The following is a 15,928-nucleotide window of genomic DNA, read 5'->3' on the forward strand; positions in this document are numbered from 1 at the left end:
AAGCGGAATTGCGGAAACGAGATAAAATTGTACGAAATTGGAGTAAATTGGAGTTTCTGACAAAATGACGAAATAATCAATGCGGGTCAATCGTGGTCAACATCATCAAGGGAGCGGAATCCAATTACCTCCAATAATATGTGTGGAAGTGCATTGAGAAGAGAGAAGAAAGAAAGAAGAAAAAAAAGAAAAAGAAAGAAAATGGGGAAAAGAAAGAAAGAAGAAAGGTCAAGAGAAAGAAAAAAAAAATCTGTTTTTTGCTGACGTCAGCAATGGCATGAGCTGATCCTTTCTCCCTTCCCCACGTGCATTCTCCCCTCCCTTTCTTTTATTTCCCTTTTCTTTTTCTTATCCTCTTCCTCTCACATGTGGCCACATGGCCCTTAACTTTCTCTTCTTCCCCTTTCACGGCTAGCCACACAAATCCCATTCCAATTATCTCATTTCTTTTTCTTCTCCCACCACCAGACCACATATATATATATGTATGGGGAAATGATCATTTACCCAATTTTAGCTTAAAAATTGTCCACTTACCCAAACACTGTAAGAGCATCTCCAGAGGATAGGTTAAATTTCTTGTGCCCAATTCAAATTTGAAGGATGACATGGAAATTTGACATTTACTGAAATTCTACACCAACCCATAGGTCAAATAAATATTATTAGTTTATTACTTACTCTCTCTCTTCCTCGTCTGTTTCTCTCTTTACTGTTCTTCCTTCTCTTTCTCTATTTCCTCTGTTCTTTTTGAAAATTAGAGCTTGGGATAAGGCAGATCAAGGACTTGAAAATCAAGTAAACTTGGGATAAGGTAGATCAGAGACGGTGGACGTTATGTAGTTCTCCGTGAAAATCAATTTTTTCTCTCTGTCTCTATCTTCCTCTCCTGTTTGGACTGTTTCTCTCCATGTTCTTCACTTCTTCTTTTTTCAATTACTAATCAATCATCCTAGCGACCTAGCCACCTAGTCCTCTTTTTAGAGACCATTTTATACCCAGCGATTTCCGGATTCGCTGCACTTTTCAGAAACCTAAATCCCATTATCAAAAACAAACATCTATCTTCTCATCATTTTAAGCTCGCTTCGTAATCTTTTGTGTTTGAAGCTGGACAATAATCCACTAAGACAGGTGAATACATGCAACTGGTACATTCATCTTTTCTTGTCTTGTTAATATATTAACCCTGATAAGAGATCAGAGGTTTAATGAGAAACAAACAAGGAATGTGGTCCATGAAAAATATTATTCTCAAGTTTCCAATATGACTGCTCTTGTGTTCCAAAAGCTTAACTTGTAAAGGAAGAGGGAAACAATTTATATGTAGCTAAGAAATCTACTTATTGACTTGTAGATACCATCAGATGATGGATTCCAAGCAACCCCTATGCTTCAGATTCTGGATCTAAGTGGTAATGCAGCTTCGTCACTAGAGCACCCTATATTTTCTAGCTTACAGTATCTGCAAGAGCTTTATCTGAGGTTAGTGAACTTGTGACACACACTCACATAGAGAGTAGGTGTGCATGTGTATCAGCATCTGCTTGTAAATATTGGTTTTCAATAATGTCTATGCTTTTTGCATATATCTATTTTCCACTGTTTCATCATTAGGCTAAGCTACATCTATTTCACTCGATAGACGAATGCAGCTACACGAAGTCCCATCAGATATCTTGAGTTTGCAGCAACTGCGGATCCTAGACTTCAGCCAAAATTCCTTGCAGTCGGTTCCAGTGGTACTATATTAATTGCTTGATTAAGAAACAGATATGCATTACCTTCGTAGCTTTAAACTTAAAAGACTTGTTAGGAGACGCATGATTTTAAGAAATTGAATAGGAGTCATCTTTTTATGCCAAGGAATAGAAGCTATCTATTGTGTGCAAACTCATGCTCTTAGATTTTTTTGTTTTGGTCTAAAGAAGTGCTCCTAGATTGAGGCTGGCTTCCTCATGATAGGATAGGAATGTGTAGGTAAGAATATAATAACGATCTGCTTTCTGTTGTATATTTACAGTTCACAGTGCTCATTGTAGGTTATATTCAACGTTCTTAAATCATGTATGTACATACCACCTATATCACATACCGCCAAGCATAAGCAACGACCTCGTAGGTGGGCCCCACGACATGGTAGGTCCCGCCTACGACATGCATCCCGGAGACCGACACTCGAGCTACCTCGCCATGGTGAAGGTCGACCGGTATCTTGCCAAGAGGCCACTCTCCCATGCTCTCCAAGGAGGCTTCAAGAGAAGCAATATGTGTATTGTATCCCACAATGGAAATATAGAATAGATGGGGACTTCCTTTAGCTATATAAGGAAGTCATCCCCTTCTTCGAAGATGATGGATCCATGATCCCTATACTTGTATCACTACAAAGGTCACTTGACCTCACTCATAGTAAAATATCTAAGTGGACGTAGCCTTGCCTCAAGGGCAAGGTGAACCACTATACATGCTTGTGTCTCCCTCTCTCTCTCTCTCCCCATCATGATCCATGCTTAGTTCCTGTTCCGTATTCTCACACAGAAATATTGGCGCTAGAAGAGGGCCCCTAGGAGTTAGGGTACGAGCCTCCGACCTTGAGTAAGGGTCATGTACGGGTACCATGAGCTTCCGGGTACATGGGTACATGCAGGACACCCCACCCTCAACCTCACCCAAGCCTTCGAGTCATCCGGTACTATGAGCCATCCGGTACTTGAGCCATCGGGTACATGAGTCACCCTCTACTCCCAAGCTCCACTCTTCTCCGGGACTCATGAGTAGGCGGGTACGTGCAGGACCCCGCACCCTCATCGCTCATCACTGATGTCACTTCTACCACCACCAAGGTCCAATTTCTGTAGTACCCGACCGGGACTCGTTGAGAAGATCCCGCTCTTGGTCTTCTTCCAATATCCAATTTATCTGGCGACTCTGGTGAAGATAAATTTTCGAGCAGTAATCTCATCAACTCATTGGCAAGCGCGGTAGCAGCTTGCTCACCTCTTCTCGGTAATCCCCAGATGAGAAATCCTCCATGCACACCCATACTGTGGTGGCTTCTTTTCTTCACCTCTCGGAGACTAAGCCTTGCATGCTTGGTAAGCCATCTCCCCGACCGGGACCTTCAATAACTCAATTCTCTCAAGCATCAAAGGTGATTCTGCTCAGGGCACCCGGGAAGGTTTGGACACCCAACCCACCCCGGTGATCATCACCACTATCTCGGTGACCCCTCACCGGCAACACCGTCCCGGCGACACCACCACTTCCCAGCAACTGGTACTCGGTAAGTCTACGTACCGGTACCCTTCATCCCATACCGCGAGCCCTTCATCACCGGGTACCGATGTCAATGAGTTCTTAAGGCCCATACCGGCACCCAGTACCCCAGTACCCGGTAACCTCACTTTCTGCTTCTAAACGCACGAACTCTGGTACCCGGAAGTGGAACTTCACCTCGACGATCCTCGAACAGCCTCCTGTCTCATGCACACCGGTAAGAACTCAGCAGCTTGCTCACCGGCAGTCTCAGGCTTCAAGCCACCGATATCCCTGTTGATATCTCTGTTTCCGGGAACTCAACGTGTTTCCAGCACCCAATAATCTTCTCTTGGCATCCGTGAACCGCCAGAACGTTGTTTGCTGCATACCAAAATGCTCTCTTTACACCCAAACATCCTCTTTGGACACCCAGTTGCTACTATCTCTCTGTACCGGGCACAAAATGAATTCTCAAGAGGCTCCCAAATCCACTGTGCATTGCTCCCAGCAGCAATCGTCAACAAGCAAGTAGGAGCTAAGTTCTCGTACTCTTGTTACTTCGCACAGTCATCAGTAACAACTAATCATGTGCCTATATCTGTTCGCTGCTCCTTGTGCATTTACTGCAGTTTCTCTTCCAAAACTGGACACATGGCTAATGCTTTCTTTGTTAGCTAAGAGTACTTTCGGTGTATTCATTTTACATTTTAATCCCTCACCAAGTGCAAGCTGCATTGCTCACCACGCGTAGCTCTTCAAGTACAAGCTGCTATGTATATGTGTCTTCTTATGCAGAGACTTGGCACATGAGAATACTGACATCTCATGAATTTTCAAAGTAAACTGTCAAAAGAGTACTTGGTCATCTTACATAGATGCCACGTTTTGTCTTCATCTCTGCATAGTTTACTCACACATCTTGCAATCACTTAGAAGTATGCATGTGCAGTATGGGGATATTATGATCCCAACGAGCTCTTATAAGCATGATAATCTTTGCCTCTCTGTGCCACGTCTCATGCAAGGGTACATCCATGCACACCTACATGCTTTCTTTATTCTTACACATGCAAAATGGCTTCAGTAGGGACACCCCCACTTGCTCCATTCTTATATTATCACAGGCTTCCTCTTGTTTCATGTTGGTACACAGTTTGGGACCATCTATGTCTCTTGCACACTACAAATTTTTGGGCATGATTTTCAATTATTAGAGCACATATAGTCCAACACTACAACTCATAAATTGATTCAATGTACTTTCTCCATGCTCAATTATACATGAACATGTGTTCCTTGTTAGTTTCTCATACTGATGGTTATCACCATAATCAATTCTCTCTGCCTATACGTGTTGCCTACACATGCTGTACCACCACACTTTGACTCATAATTAATACTGTGCCCCATGGCCATGCTTATCTCATCTTTTCATTTCAAGGTTCGTCATTTCCATACTTACATCGGCAATTTAATCCCTCATGCTATGAAAATTAATTCAAAGGACCATTATATCTCTCATACCATATCAGAGTATAAAGCAAAATCTATGTGATTCATCAATTAAAGTATATAAGTTGCTAATCACTTATTATGTTGTCCCTTTGGAGGAAGCAAAATCGCTCTCAATCGGGCATTTTCTTGTGCATACAAGGCCATGAAGCGTCATGCTTGGACGACAACTCCAACATGATTTAGTTTTCGGGTCAATCCCATTTGTCACCTCCTCCAAACGGCACAAGATAAGTTTTATTTTACGCTCTTTTAAGTTTGAGCTAATACAAATGTCTTACATGCTTCAATAACGATTTCTATAGTCTAAAAATATGCCTACAACATTTGATACTTTCAATAGCATATTCATTGTGCCTATTTATTAATTTCATGCTTTAATTTAATTGCCCGTCAATTACAATTACTACATGCATACATACGGCACTTTTAATGCGGCACTTGAAAATCCTTGCCCCGAGCGAGGTACCCCAACGGGGTTACGAGACCAATGCCATCATTCTACCCGGGGCCATGCCACCGGGTACCGGGGCCCAAGGCCACCGGTTACCCCAACGGGGTTACATCATTCTACCCGGGGTCACACCACCGAGTAAAGGAGGCCTACCGGCCCTCATTCAACCCCATTGGGTTAAGGAGGCTCAAGCCCTCATCTACCCCAACAGGGTTACGAGGCTCAAACCCTCATTCGATCCCAATGGGTCAAAGAGACCCATAGCTCTCAATCCCACCGGGATCACGGGCTCACTCACCTCATCGGGTACATGAGGCTTCGAGCCTATCTACTCCACTAGGTATACGAGTCAGCCCAAACCTCATTGGGTACCGGAGGCCCAAGGCCAGACACTTTCATCGGGTACCGGAGGCCAACGCCACCAGGTACCCCCATGGGGTTACGAGGCACAATTCCTCATCCTACCCGGAGCCACGCTACAGGGTACCGGAGGCGAAAGTCACAGGGTAAAGGAGGCCTACAAGCCCTCATTCAACCCCATTAGGTTAAGGAGGCTCAAGCCCTCACGTGACCCCACCGGGCCACGCTGTACAAGCCCTCATGCTACCCTATCGGGTACTAGAGGGATCAAGCCCTCATGCAACCCCATCGGGTACGAGAGGCATCAAGCCCTCACTCTACCCTATCGGGTACTAGAGGCATCAAGCCCTCATGCCACCCTATCGGGTACTAGAGGCATCAAGCCATGCTACCCCATCGGGTACGAGAGGCATCAAGCCCTCACTCTACCCCAATGGGTACCAGAGTCGTTATACACAAGGCCCACATGCCCTCATAAATCCTCTACTCTAGCGAGGTATCCCAACGGGATAATTAAAGGGTAGCCCGAGCGAGGTACCCCCAACGGGTAGCCCAAGGGTCAATCCCTTGCTTCTGAGTCATCTCACCTCCCGAGCATTCTCTACACTTGGGGACTTATTCATACCACTTATCACAAGTGGAGGTAGTACCCGACCGGGACTATCATTGAGCTTCACGCTTATACCTATCGTGCTATGGTCTATTAATGGAAATATTGAAATTTTTGACTTATACGTCGTATGTCAAACATTACATAATATGTGCATACACACATTGTGTAACATGCATCTCACATAAACATTCATGCACCTCGATGCATTTGACTCAAATGTCACTTAGATTGCCCTAGCGCAATCAATATGTATTTTGTACACTCTTATCTTATTATTTGCAGGTACTAGCGTGATGAGGGCCCCGTGGCACCAACCTACCCGTAGAGTCCCTTCTTACTTACGGAGTTAGGGGACTAGTATGGGTATGGCGTTCAACAAGGTCATCATATTTAAACTCCCCAACCAAGAAGCGCCTCTTACTCGGGGACTTGGGGGACTTGTACATCCCACCTATATCACATACCGCCAAGCATAAGCAACGACCTCGTAGGTGGGCCCCACGACATGGTAGGTCCCGCCTACGACATGCATCCCGGAGACCGACACCCGAGTGATTACACGCATTTCTATGCATGTAGTTGTATCTAAAACACTAGAAGTAAGTGGATCTCCAAGTCAATTATAATGTAATTAATCTATTGTTATCTATTTTGTAGGAAATATGCGGAGTTGTCGATTTTGAAAGAAAATGGCGCGAAAGGAGAGCAATTCGTGATTTTCGACAAAATGACGAAATTAGAATGACTTAATTAACCAATAAGCATGGATTGATTAATCAGTTGAGCATTTGGTTAATTAGCCACTTACTTGAACATGCATGCACGTTTATAACCATTGATTGGTCTAACCAAATATGAGCTTGGCATGTGGCAATTTTTCATTCTATTCACTTACCATCAGAACAATCTGTCACGTGCTCTCCTTTCAATTAACCAAAGCTATCAATCTTACCCTCCTATCCAACCACGTGTCCCAATATCCCATTCACCTTTTCCTCCTCCACACGAAATAGCCACCCATTTATCTCTTTCTCTCACAGAGTACCCATATTTTTATATCCTCTTCTCTTCAACCCAACAGCCGCACCAGACCACACCCAAAAACAGAGGCAGCCCCTTTGGGCTGCTCTCTCTCCTCTCCTCCTTCTCCTCCATTTTTCATAATAGTTTTAGTTTTTTTTTGGGTATCCATAGAATTTCTCACACAAGCTTCAAGGATTCATCAAAAGCTACAAGATTCAAGCTTTAGGTATTTGTGGGAGTTGTAATTCAAGGGAAGTCATATTAGCTCCCTAGCTAATTGTGGCTACCTTTGTGTTCTCCTACACTTCTATAATCTTTTCTCTTTGAATTTTGTATCTTTGATGTTCATATTTATGGGTTGTGAGTAATTTTCTTGTTGGGTTTTAGGGTTGTGTCCCTAACCCAAATTTTGTGTAAAAGATGTTTAATTTAATGTAATGATGCAATTTTCATATGATGGATGCTTATATCTATTTTTGTTGGGTTAAAATGCATGTCTAGGAGCCTAGTCAACTCTAGGGTGTGTATTTTGAGCATGTCTAGGATGGAGTTAGGGGCTTGACTCCCTCTAATTCCTAAGCTAGAAACCTTCAATTTCGTATTCGAGGGGTTATAAGCATGGTGATTTACACCCGTTGCGTGATTGCGCGGGCGGGTCGCTTAGTAGTCTAATTCCTCGATCTCTATGCCTCTTGATGTGAATTAGTGACCATTGAACCGGCTCTAATTCATGCCAAGTGAGTCCCTACGGCCCTTGAACCGGAGTAGGAATACCATGAAAGGGAATTTCGGTCTTTGAGCCTTGAACCGCCTTGGATACGACTACCGCCAAAATAGGAAATATGCATCTATATTAGATTAGCTTCCGACACATGAAATTGGGTGAAGGAACCTCCCTAACACCCGACATTCCCATTTATTTGGTTACACTTTTATTAATTTATTTGCATTTTTATTAATTGCTTTACATTTCATTACATTTTGTTAATCTAAAATCAACTCTCAAAATATTGAACTCCAACTCATTGTAAATATTCATCACTAGGCTCTTAGTTTTGATTAGGCTTTGGTGAAAATCAAAGCCGAGCATTGCTAAGGCTTGGTGCCTTAGATTAACATTTTTATTTATTTTCTTTTTTTTTTCTTTGTTTGCTAAGTGTCTTTATTTCCGATTACCCAAGGATTGTGGGTTAACCACTAATCCCCGTGGTACGATAAACTTTAGGCTCAATATTTCCCTATCTTGACAATGATACGTACGCTTGCGTAAATGTGTATCCAAGTCACCGAGCTACCTCGCCATGGTGAAGGTCGACCGGTATCTTGCCAAGAGGCCACTCTCCCATGCTCTCCAAGGAGGCTTCAAGAGAAGCAATATGTGTATTGTATCCCACATTGGAAATATAGAATAGATGGGGACTTCCTTTAGCTATATAAGGAAGTCATCCCCTTCTTCGAAGATGATGGATCCATGATCCCTATACTTGTATCACTACAAAGGTCACTTGACCTCACTCATAGTAAAATATCTAAGTGGACGTAGCCTTGCCTCAAGGGCAAGGTGAACCACTATACATGCTTGTGTCTCCCTCTCTCTCTCTCTCTCTCCCCATCATGATCCATGCTTAGTTCCTGTTTCGTATTCTCACACAGAAACAATGTACTTCTCATTTATTCTTGTGCTAACTCAATTGCTATTCACATTTTATTGTCTTCTTAATAATGGCATGTAGGAGTTCAAAAATTTTACTTCACTCACTGAGCTAGGCCTATCTGACAACAACATATCAACACTTCCTCCAAAATTGGTCAGTATATGAGAACCTCTTGCTATTGAGTTGATCTTATATGTTAAGACTCCAATGGGTTACAAAAATTAGCAGATTGATTCTATATTATAAAGAAAATAATCATAATTAGACTTATAAGTTCGGCTATATAAAAACAATGCCCACTCCATGAGGTTCCTGCCATTGCAGAATCTAGGGAGGGTCAGATACTAGCTCACTTGAGGAGAGATTGTTTCTCATTTCATACATGGTTGCAATGGAGTAACCTTACCAGGCAAATTGATTATGTAATTATAAAAAACTGTAGGATCCATTGAACATGCCTATTTTCGTCACACCGTATGCAACATCCCAATCTGCTATACAGATTACTTAATTCTAATGCTAAATGTTCTATCTTACATTTTCTTTTTATTAATGATTTGCAGATATATTACCTGGTTTGAAGGAAGGGCGTGAGAAAATGTCAAAGAAGATTCCCGATTCTGCTATAATATTCATGAACGATAAAGAGGTATATTGCTACTGAAGTGTCAAGCTCTTCATATGAATTTGATCTTTGAGATGACTAAATCTCTCTTAGAATAAATTAAACAGGAAGATAGAGGAAGCTTCACAATATTGTATGCATCGATCTAGCAATTTTGGGGGTGGGTAATGAAGTGTCTTTTTTTTTTTTTTGGGGGGGGGGGGGGGGGGGGTAATGCTATTCTTGTGGCTCTGGATGCACAGAGCATCTTGGAACTGATGTGTTGAACTTGCAAAGCAAACATTAGAACACTAACTGTATGGTTTTAAGTCGATTAATAATAAAGGTTTGTAGATTAATTTTTATTTGTTTTCATTGTCATGATTCATTTTTCTGCATAGAATGTGTCTAAATGCTACTGCAAATGTTACTTACTCCTTCTCCTTGTCTGTTTTTCTAGATAATGTGAATGATAGAATTCTTCATAGATTCTTTCGATTCATCAAGTAGCTTTTAACATTGGTTCAGTGCAGAAGCACCAGTCAGAGTAGCTGACTATGGCCCTTGCTTTACAATGTTATCCTTCTCAGTTTCAGTCAATTTTTTTCTTTCTTCCCCCTTTCCTGCAAACAAAAGTGGGTCTTATATCTACGTCATTCCCCATATTTCCCTTTTCAGAAGTGTACTTGAAATAGGCAGTTGCTCTTCATGGCTCGGATGTATGTACAAATAATCATAATTTGTTATACTTTATAAATTTGTTTGCATATGGTGTATTTTGATTCAATTAATTTTGCATTTGGTGGTGTATTTTGAGGGGTGTACAATTGGAGAAAGCTTCCTTTTATTATTAATTAATTTTTTTTTTTTTTGGGTTTTTTACAAGTTTTAAGGACACGTTTTGAATGTCCTGTATGACTCTTTTAAGTGTCCTGTTTTAGTTTTAAGGACACATATGAGTGTATTTTTTGTGTCCTCTTATGGTTTTAAGGACTCCATTTTCAGAGCTTTTAGGACACAGTTTGTGTGTCCTAGTATAGAATAGAGGACAAATATTAGAAGATATAAGGATGCAATTTAGGTGTCCTTGTATGGATTTAAGGACACTGCATTCAGAGCTTCAAGGACACACAAACTGTGTCCTCGTATGGAAAAGAGGACACGTTTCAGTGTCCTTGTTTGAGACTTATAATGACTGCTGGATAGAGGACTCTTTTTTTAAAGAGTCCTTGTATGTATTTAAGGACACAGTTTCAGTGTCCTTAAATGGTGTTTTTCTAGTAGTGAGAGGAGAACGCAGGGAAGAGAGTGAGGCGAGAAGAAAGAAATAATAAAAAAATAAAAGACAGAGGGAGCTGCGTCTGTCAAATTTGACAGTGGAGGGCTCTATGTCAATTACACGTGTGTATGACATATGGGTTGGAGTAGTGTTTTATCGATCAATTATTACCGTTGGGCACGCCACATGGATTTGACCTCTCCATTGGAGATGGTCTAAGAGATTGCCCACTTACCCAAACACTAAGAGATTATTTCCCTATTACCCAATTAAGTATTTTTTTTATTCTTTTTTATTTATTTTTGGAACAATTTTGCCCCCTCCTTCTTTGTCACTTAGAGAGAGAAGTGATAGGAGACCTTGCCGGACTCCGGTGACCAGTGGCCGGCCACGGACTCCGGTCACCGGACTCCGGCGTCCGGCTACCGGACTGGTGACCGGATTCCGGCGTTTGAAATTATTGCCCCCTAATAATACCCAGTAATCATATTATTGCCCCCCCAATACTCATATTATTGCCCCCCAATAGTCATATTATTGCCTCCAATAATCATATTATTGCTCCCCAATAATCATATTATTGCCCTCCAGTGAGTTGCATAAACTCCCAAAACTAAAATGAATACACTAGAGGCACAATTGATCAATTTATATGTTCAATTCTACATGTTCTTTTTTTTTTTTTTTCCCTTCCCCATTCTTGGAGCTCACAGTTTACCAAAAAAAAAAAAAATCATCGACTCGTCGTCCTATAGTTTACCCTACCTCCACTGCGGCACCAAAATCCAGACTCTCCTCCCTAATTAATCACTCACCGTGTCTTCGTCTCCGGATTCCTAAGGCTATATGTCGGTCGACGTTCGGGTCGACCTGATTTTGGGTCTGGACGACGAGTCGGTGATTATATACGCCGTCGATCGGTTTGTTAACTAGTTGGAGGCAGAAAAAGCTCCAGCGCCGACTCCGATCGCTGCAATTTCGGGTCAGCCACACTGGCCGTTCGGGTCGGTTGCGGATCTGCTGAGGAACGACCTCCATGGATGGAAGCCGCCGTCCAATCTGCGTCCGGCGAAGACGGTAGTGAACTTTGCGTCTTCGAGTCGACGGAGATGGTGGTCACTCGCTCAGTCAACGCGACAAGGGAAGAGAGAGAGAGAGAGAGAGAGTCTGATAGGAGGAGAGAGAGAAGTTTGTAGTTTATTAATTAGATTGGGGGTAAAAATGTCACTTGCATTTAAATTGGGTAAATGAGGTTAAAAAACTCTTAGTGAAGCAAGTGGGCAATTTTTAGACTAAAATTGGGTAAGTGGTCACGGCCCCTATATGTATTACCCCCCATTCCTCTTCCTCTCTTGAAACAGCCGCACCACCAAAAAAAACAGAGGATAACTCACACAAGCTTCAAGGATTCATCAAGAACTACAAGATTCAAGACTTGGGTAATTGTGGGAGTTGTAAATCAAGACTAGTCATGCTAGTTTTTCAGCTATTTGTGACTATTCTTGTTTTCTCCTACATTTTTCTACTCTTTTCTATTTGAATTTTGTAATTTTGATGTCTATGATTATGGGTTGTGAGTAGACTTTGTTGGGGGTTAGGGTTGTGTGCCCTAATCCAAATTTGATGTGATGGATACTTAATTTAATTTATATATGGAATTTGTTAATTATTAGATGCTTGTGTTTTGTGATAATTTGATCAGAATGCATGCTTAGGAATTGTCAACTCTTGGGTATGTGTTTTAATAAGTCTAGATTAAAATTTAGGGGATGACATCCTTAGATTTTAGAGCTAGAACCTCGATTTAATATTCGTGGGAAGTACAAGCATGGTTCACTACATGATTAGCTTGATCGCAATTATGGTGAGCTTAGTTGCCTAATTCCTCGAACTCTAGGCCTCTTGATGTGAATTAGTGACCCTTGAACCGGCTGTAATTCATGTCAAGTGAGTTCCTACGGCCCTTGAACCGGAGTAGGAATACCATGAAAGGGAATTTCGGCCCTTGAGCCTTGAAAAGCCTTGGGTACGGCTTCTACCATCTTTAATAAATTACACGTAATTCAAATTAGCATCTAGAGCATTGAATTAGGGTTAGGATTCATCCCTAGCTACCAATCCCCAATTTATATTCATTTCTTACTTTGCATTACTTTATTTAATTTAGTTGTTATTTGAGTTTTAATTTAAATTCTTGCACTTTAGTTTCTAGAAATTCAAATTACTATTTTCAGTGACAATTTCTACTTCATTGTAAATAGTCATCACTAGGCTTATAGCTTTGATTAGGCTTCGGTGCAAACCAAAGCCGAGCATTGCTAAGGCTTGGTGCCTTAGAGTAGCATTTTATTTATTTTCTTTTTTCTTTTCTTTGTTTGCTAAGTGTCTTTATTTCCAATCACCCAAGGATTGTGGGTTAGCCACTAATCCCCGTAGTACGATAAACTTTGGGCATAATATTTCCCTATCTTGACAATGATACGTACGCTTGCGTAAATGTGTATCAAGTCACCTGTGGGATCCCACTACCCACAAGGTGATAATCAGCATAATGTAATATTTATAGAAGACAAGGTACAAGGAAAAGAAAATGCATGACAGCACTTCAAAAGAGAAACTAGAGACTATTACAGTTCAAGTTGAAGATAAATAAGAACAACAGTTTCAGGTTCTTCTGAAGCAACACTAGAGCACGGAGAACAAGAACAAGTTGAGTTTGCAACTCCACAAGTTCGACGGTCAACTCAGGAGAGAAGAGAACCAGCTTGGCACTCACATTACAATATGGAGGGAAATGTTGCATACTGTCTACTAACAAAGGATGGAGAGCCATCAACTTTCCATGAGGCTACAAAAGGCCAAGAAGCTCCTTTGTGGATGGCAGCAATGCAAGAAGAAATTGAAGCCCTCCATAAAAACAAGACATGGGATCTTGTTCCACTACCACAAGGAAGAAAGGCCACTGGCAATAAATGGATCTACAAGATCAAACGAGATGGCAATGACCAAGTGAAGCAGTATAGTGCTAGATTGGTGGTGAAGATCGAGATTCACTCAGAAAGAAGGCATTGACTTCAATGAAATATTCTCTCCTGTTGTTCGACTTACAATAGTTCGAGTAGTCCTGGCGATGTGTGCTACATTTGACTTGTGCTGAGAGCAATTAGATGTGAAAACTGTGTTTCTTCATGGAGAACTTGAAGAAGAGATTTACATGCTCCAACCAGATGGATTTGAAGAAAAAGAAAAAGAGAACTTGGTTTGCAAGTTGAACAAATCTCTATACGGTCTCAAACAGGCACTGAGATGTTGGTATAAGAGATCTGATTCCTTCATCATGAGCCTTGGATACAACAGACTTGGTCCAAATCTTTGTGCTTACTACAAGAGATTTGGTGATGGTGATTTCATTATTCTGCTGTTGTATGTTGACGACATGTTGGTAGTAGGCCCCAACAAAGATCGTATTAAAGACTTGAAGGCACAGTTGGCTAGGGAGTTTGAAATGAAGGACTTAAGACCAACAAACAAGATTCTAGGGATGCAAATTTACCGAGATAGAAATAGTAGGAAGATTTGGCTTTCTTAGAAGAACTACTTGAAGAAAATCTTGTGTCGCTTCAACACGCAAGATTATGAGTCAATCTCTACCCCTCTTCCTATTAATTTCAAGTTATCCTCAAGTATGAGTCCTAGCAACGAAGCAGAGAAGATGGAAATGTCTCGAGTATCGTACACATCAGCAGTGGGTAGCTTAATGTTCGCTTTGGTTTGCACAAGACCAGACATAGCACAAGCAGTAGGAGTGGTTAGTCGATACATGGAAAATCCTGGTAAAGAGCATTGGAGTGCTGTGAAGAGGATCCTGAGATATGTCAAGGGTATCTCAAATGCTGCATTATGTTATGGAGGATCAGATTTTACTGTTAGAGGCTATGTTGATTCAGATTATGCAGGTGATCTTGACAAGAGCAAGTCCACCACAGGTTATGTGTTTACTCTTACTGGAGGAGCTGTAAGCTAGGTTTCGAGCTGCAGTCTATCGTGACTACTTCTACGATAGAAGCATAATACGTCCCAGCTACACAAGCTAGCAAAGAGGCAATATGGTTGCAAATGCTACTGGAGGAGCTCGGACACAAGCAAGAGAAGATTGCTCTATTTTGTGATAGTCATAGGGCTTTGCACCTGCCAAAAAATCCAGTATTTCACTCAAAGACAAAACACATATGAATTCAATATCACTTCATTCGTGAGAAGGTGGAAGAAGGAAGTCTGGATATACAGAAAATCCATACGAATGACAACCTAGCAGATGTTCTAACGAAGCCGATCAACAATGATAAGTTTATTTGGTGTCCCGATCCTCTATTGGCCTAGTAGAAACATAAGCAGTATGGACATGGCAAAGTAGAAAGGAAAGAAGAATTGCAAAAGTGACTTTAAGTGGGAGATATGTGGCGGTTAAGCCACTTTTGCCGTTTATTTCTTGCTTAAGTTCTTGAGAAGTAAAAAATGGTGGCTTACTCTTGCTTAAGTTCTTGAAGAGTCAAAAATGGTGGCTTACTTCTTACTTAAGTTTCTTAGGCTAGTTGTAATCGCCTCTATCTAGTATAAATAGAGATACTATGTTATAGAGTTATGATTCCATGTTGTGTGTGAGAGAGAGAGAGAGAGAGAAGAGAGATTTCTTCTAAAACTCAATTGTCTTTCTTTCCACAAGTGAATTTCCTCCTGTTATAAGAAAGAGGGTATTGTCAATTGTGCTCTCCTTATTGCAGAAGAGAAATTGTTGTATCCTTCTGCTATAGTAAAATCCTTCTACAATTAACCTATCATGTTGTGCTCCACTCGTTTTCGTAGTTTCTACTTCAGTTGTAATTGAGTGCCCCGTCCCACAACATACTGTTTTGAATAATAGTATAAATTTTAGTCATTTTATAGATTTGAGATGATTTTCTTGTCGCGACTCGCGAGCATCAAGTATATATAGGCCTACTAATGGTAATGCTTTTGGCCTCTAGTTAGCACAGTTGGATTAGATTTTCATTTATAAAGATTTGTCAGAATATAATATTCATAATTTGCTGTTGAACGATGCAACAAAAGAAAAATCCAGAAACAGATACAGAAACATTGTTCAGGTGTATTGAACAAGTTGGAGGCG

At 41.2% G+C, this 15,928-nt stretch overlaps 1 protein-coding gene across 2 annotated transcripts; it reads left to right on the forward strand.

Moving 5' to 3' along the window:
• Positions 1-680: 680 nt before the first annotated feature.
• Positions 681-9,665, forward strand: LOC133717851 (plant intracellular Ras-group-related LRR protein 6-like). 2 transcript variants are annotated; one of them, XM_062144597.1, is made up of 5 exons: positions 681-1,151; positions 1,358-1,485; positions 1,646-1,742; positions 8,957-9,031; positions 9,442-9,665. In XM_062144597.1, exons 1-5 carry the CDS (start codon positions 1,143-1,145, stop codon positions 9,457-9,459), a joined length of 327 nt encoding a protein of 108 aa, XP_062000581.1. In that variant the 5' UTR covers positions 681-1,142; the 3' UTR covers positions 9,460-9,665. The 2 variants fall into 2 exon arrangements, 1 of the variants encoding a protein (XP_062000581.1); XR_009849971.1 differs by lacking the exons at positions 8,957-9,031; positions 9,442-9,665 and adding an exon at positions 2,043-7,677 and having other exon boundaries at positions 684-1,151.
• Positions 9,666-15,928: the final 6,263 nt, after the last annotated feature.

The sequence above is a fragment of the Rosa rugosa genome, chromosome 6 (genome assembly GCF_958449725.1).
Source record: "Rosa rugosa chromosome 6, drRosRugo1.1, whole genome shotgun sequence".
NCBI lineage: Eukaryota > Viridiplantae > Streptophyta > Magnoliopsida > Rosales > Rosaceae > Rosa > Rosa rugosa.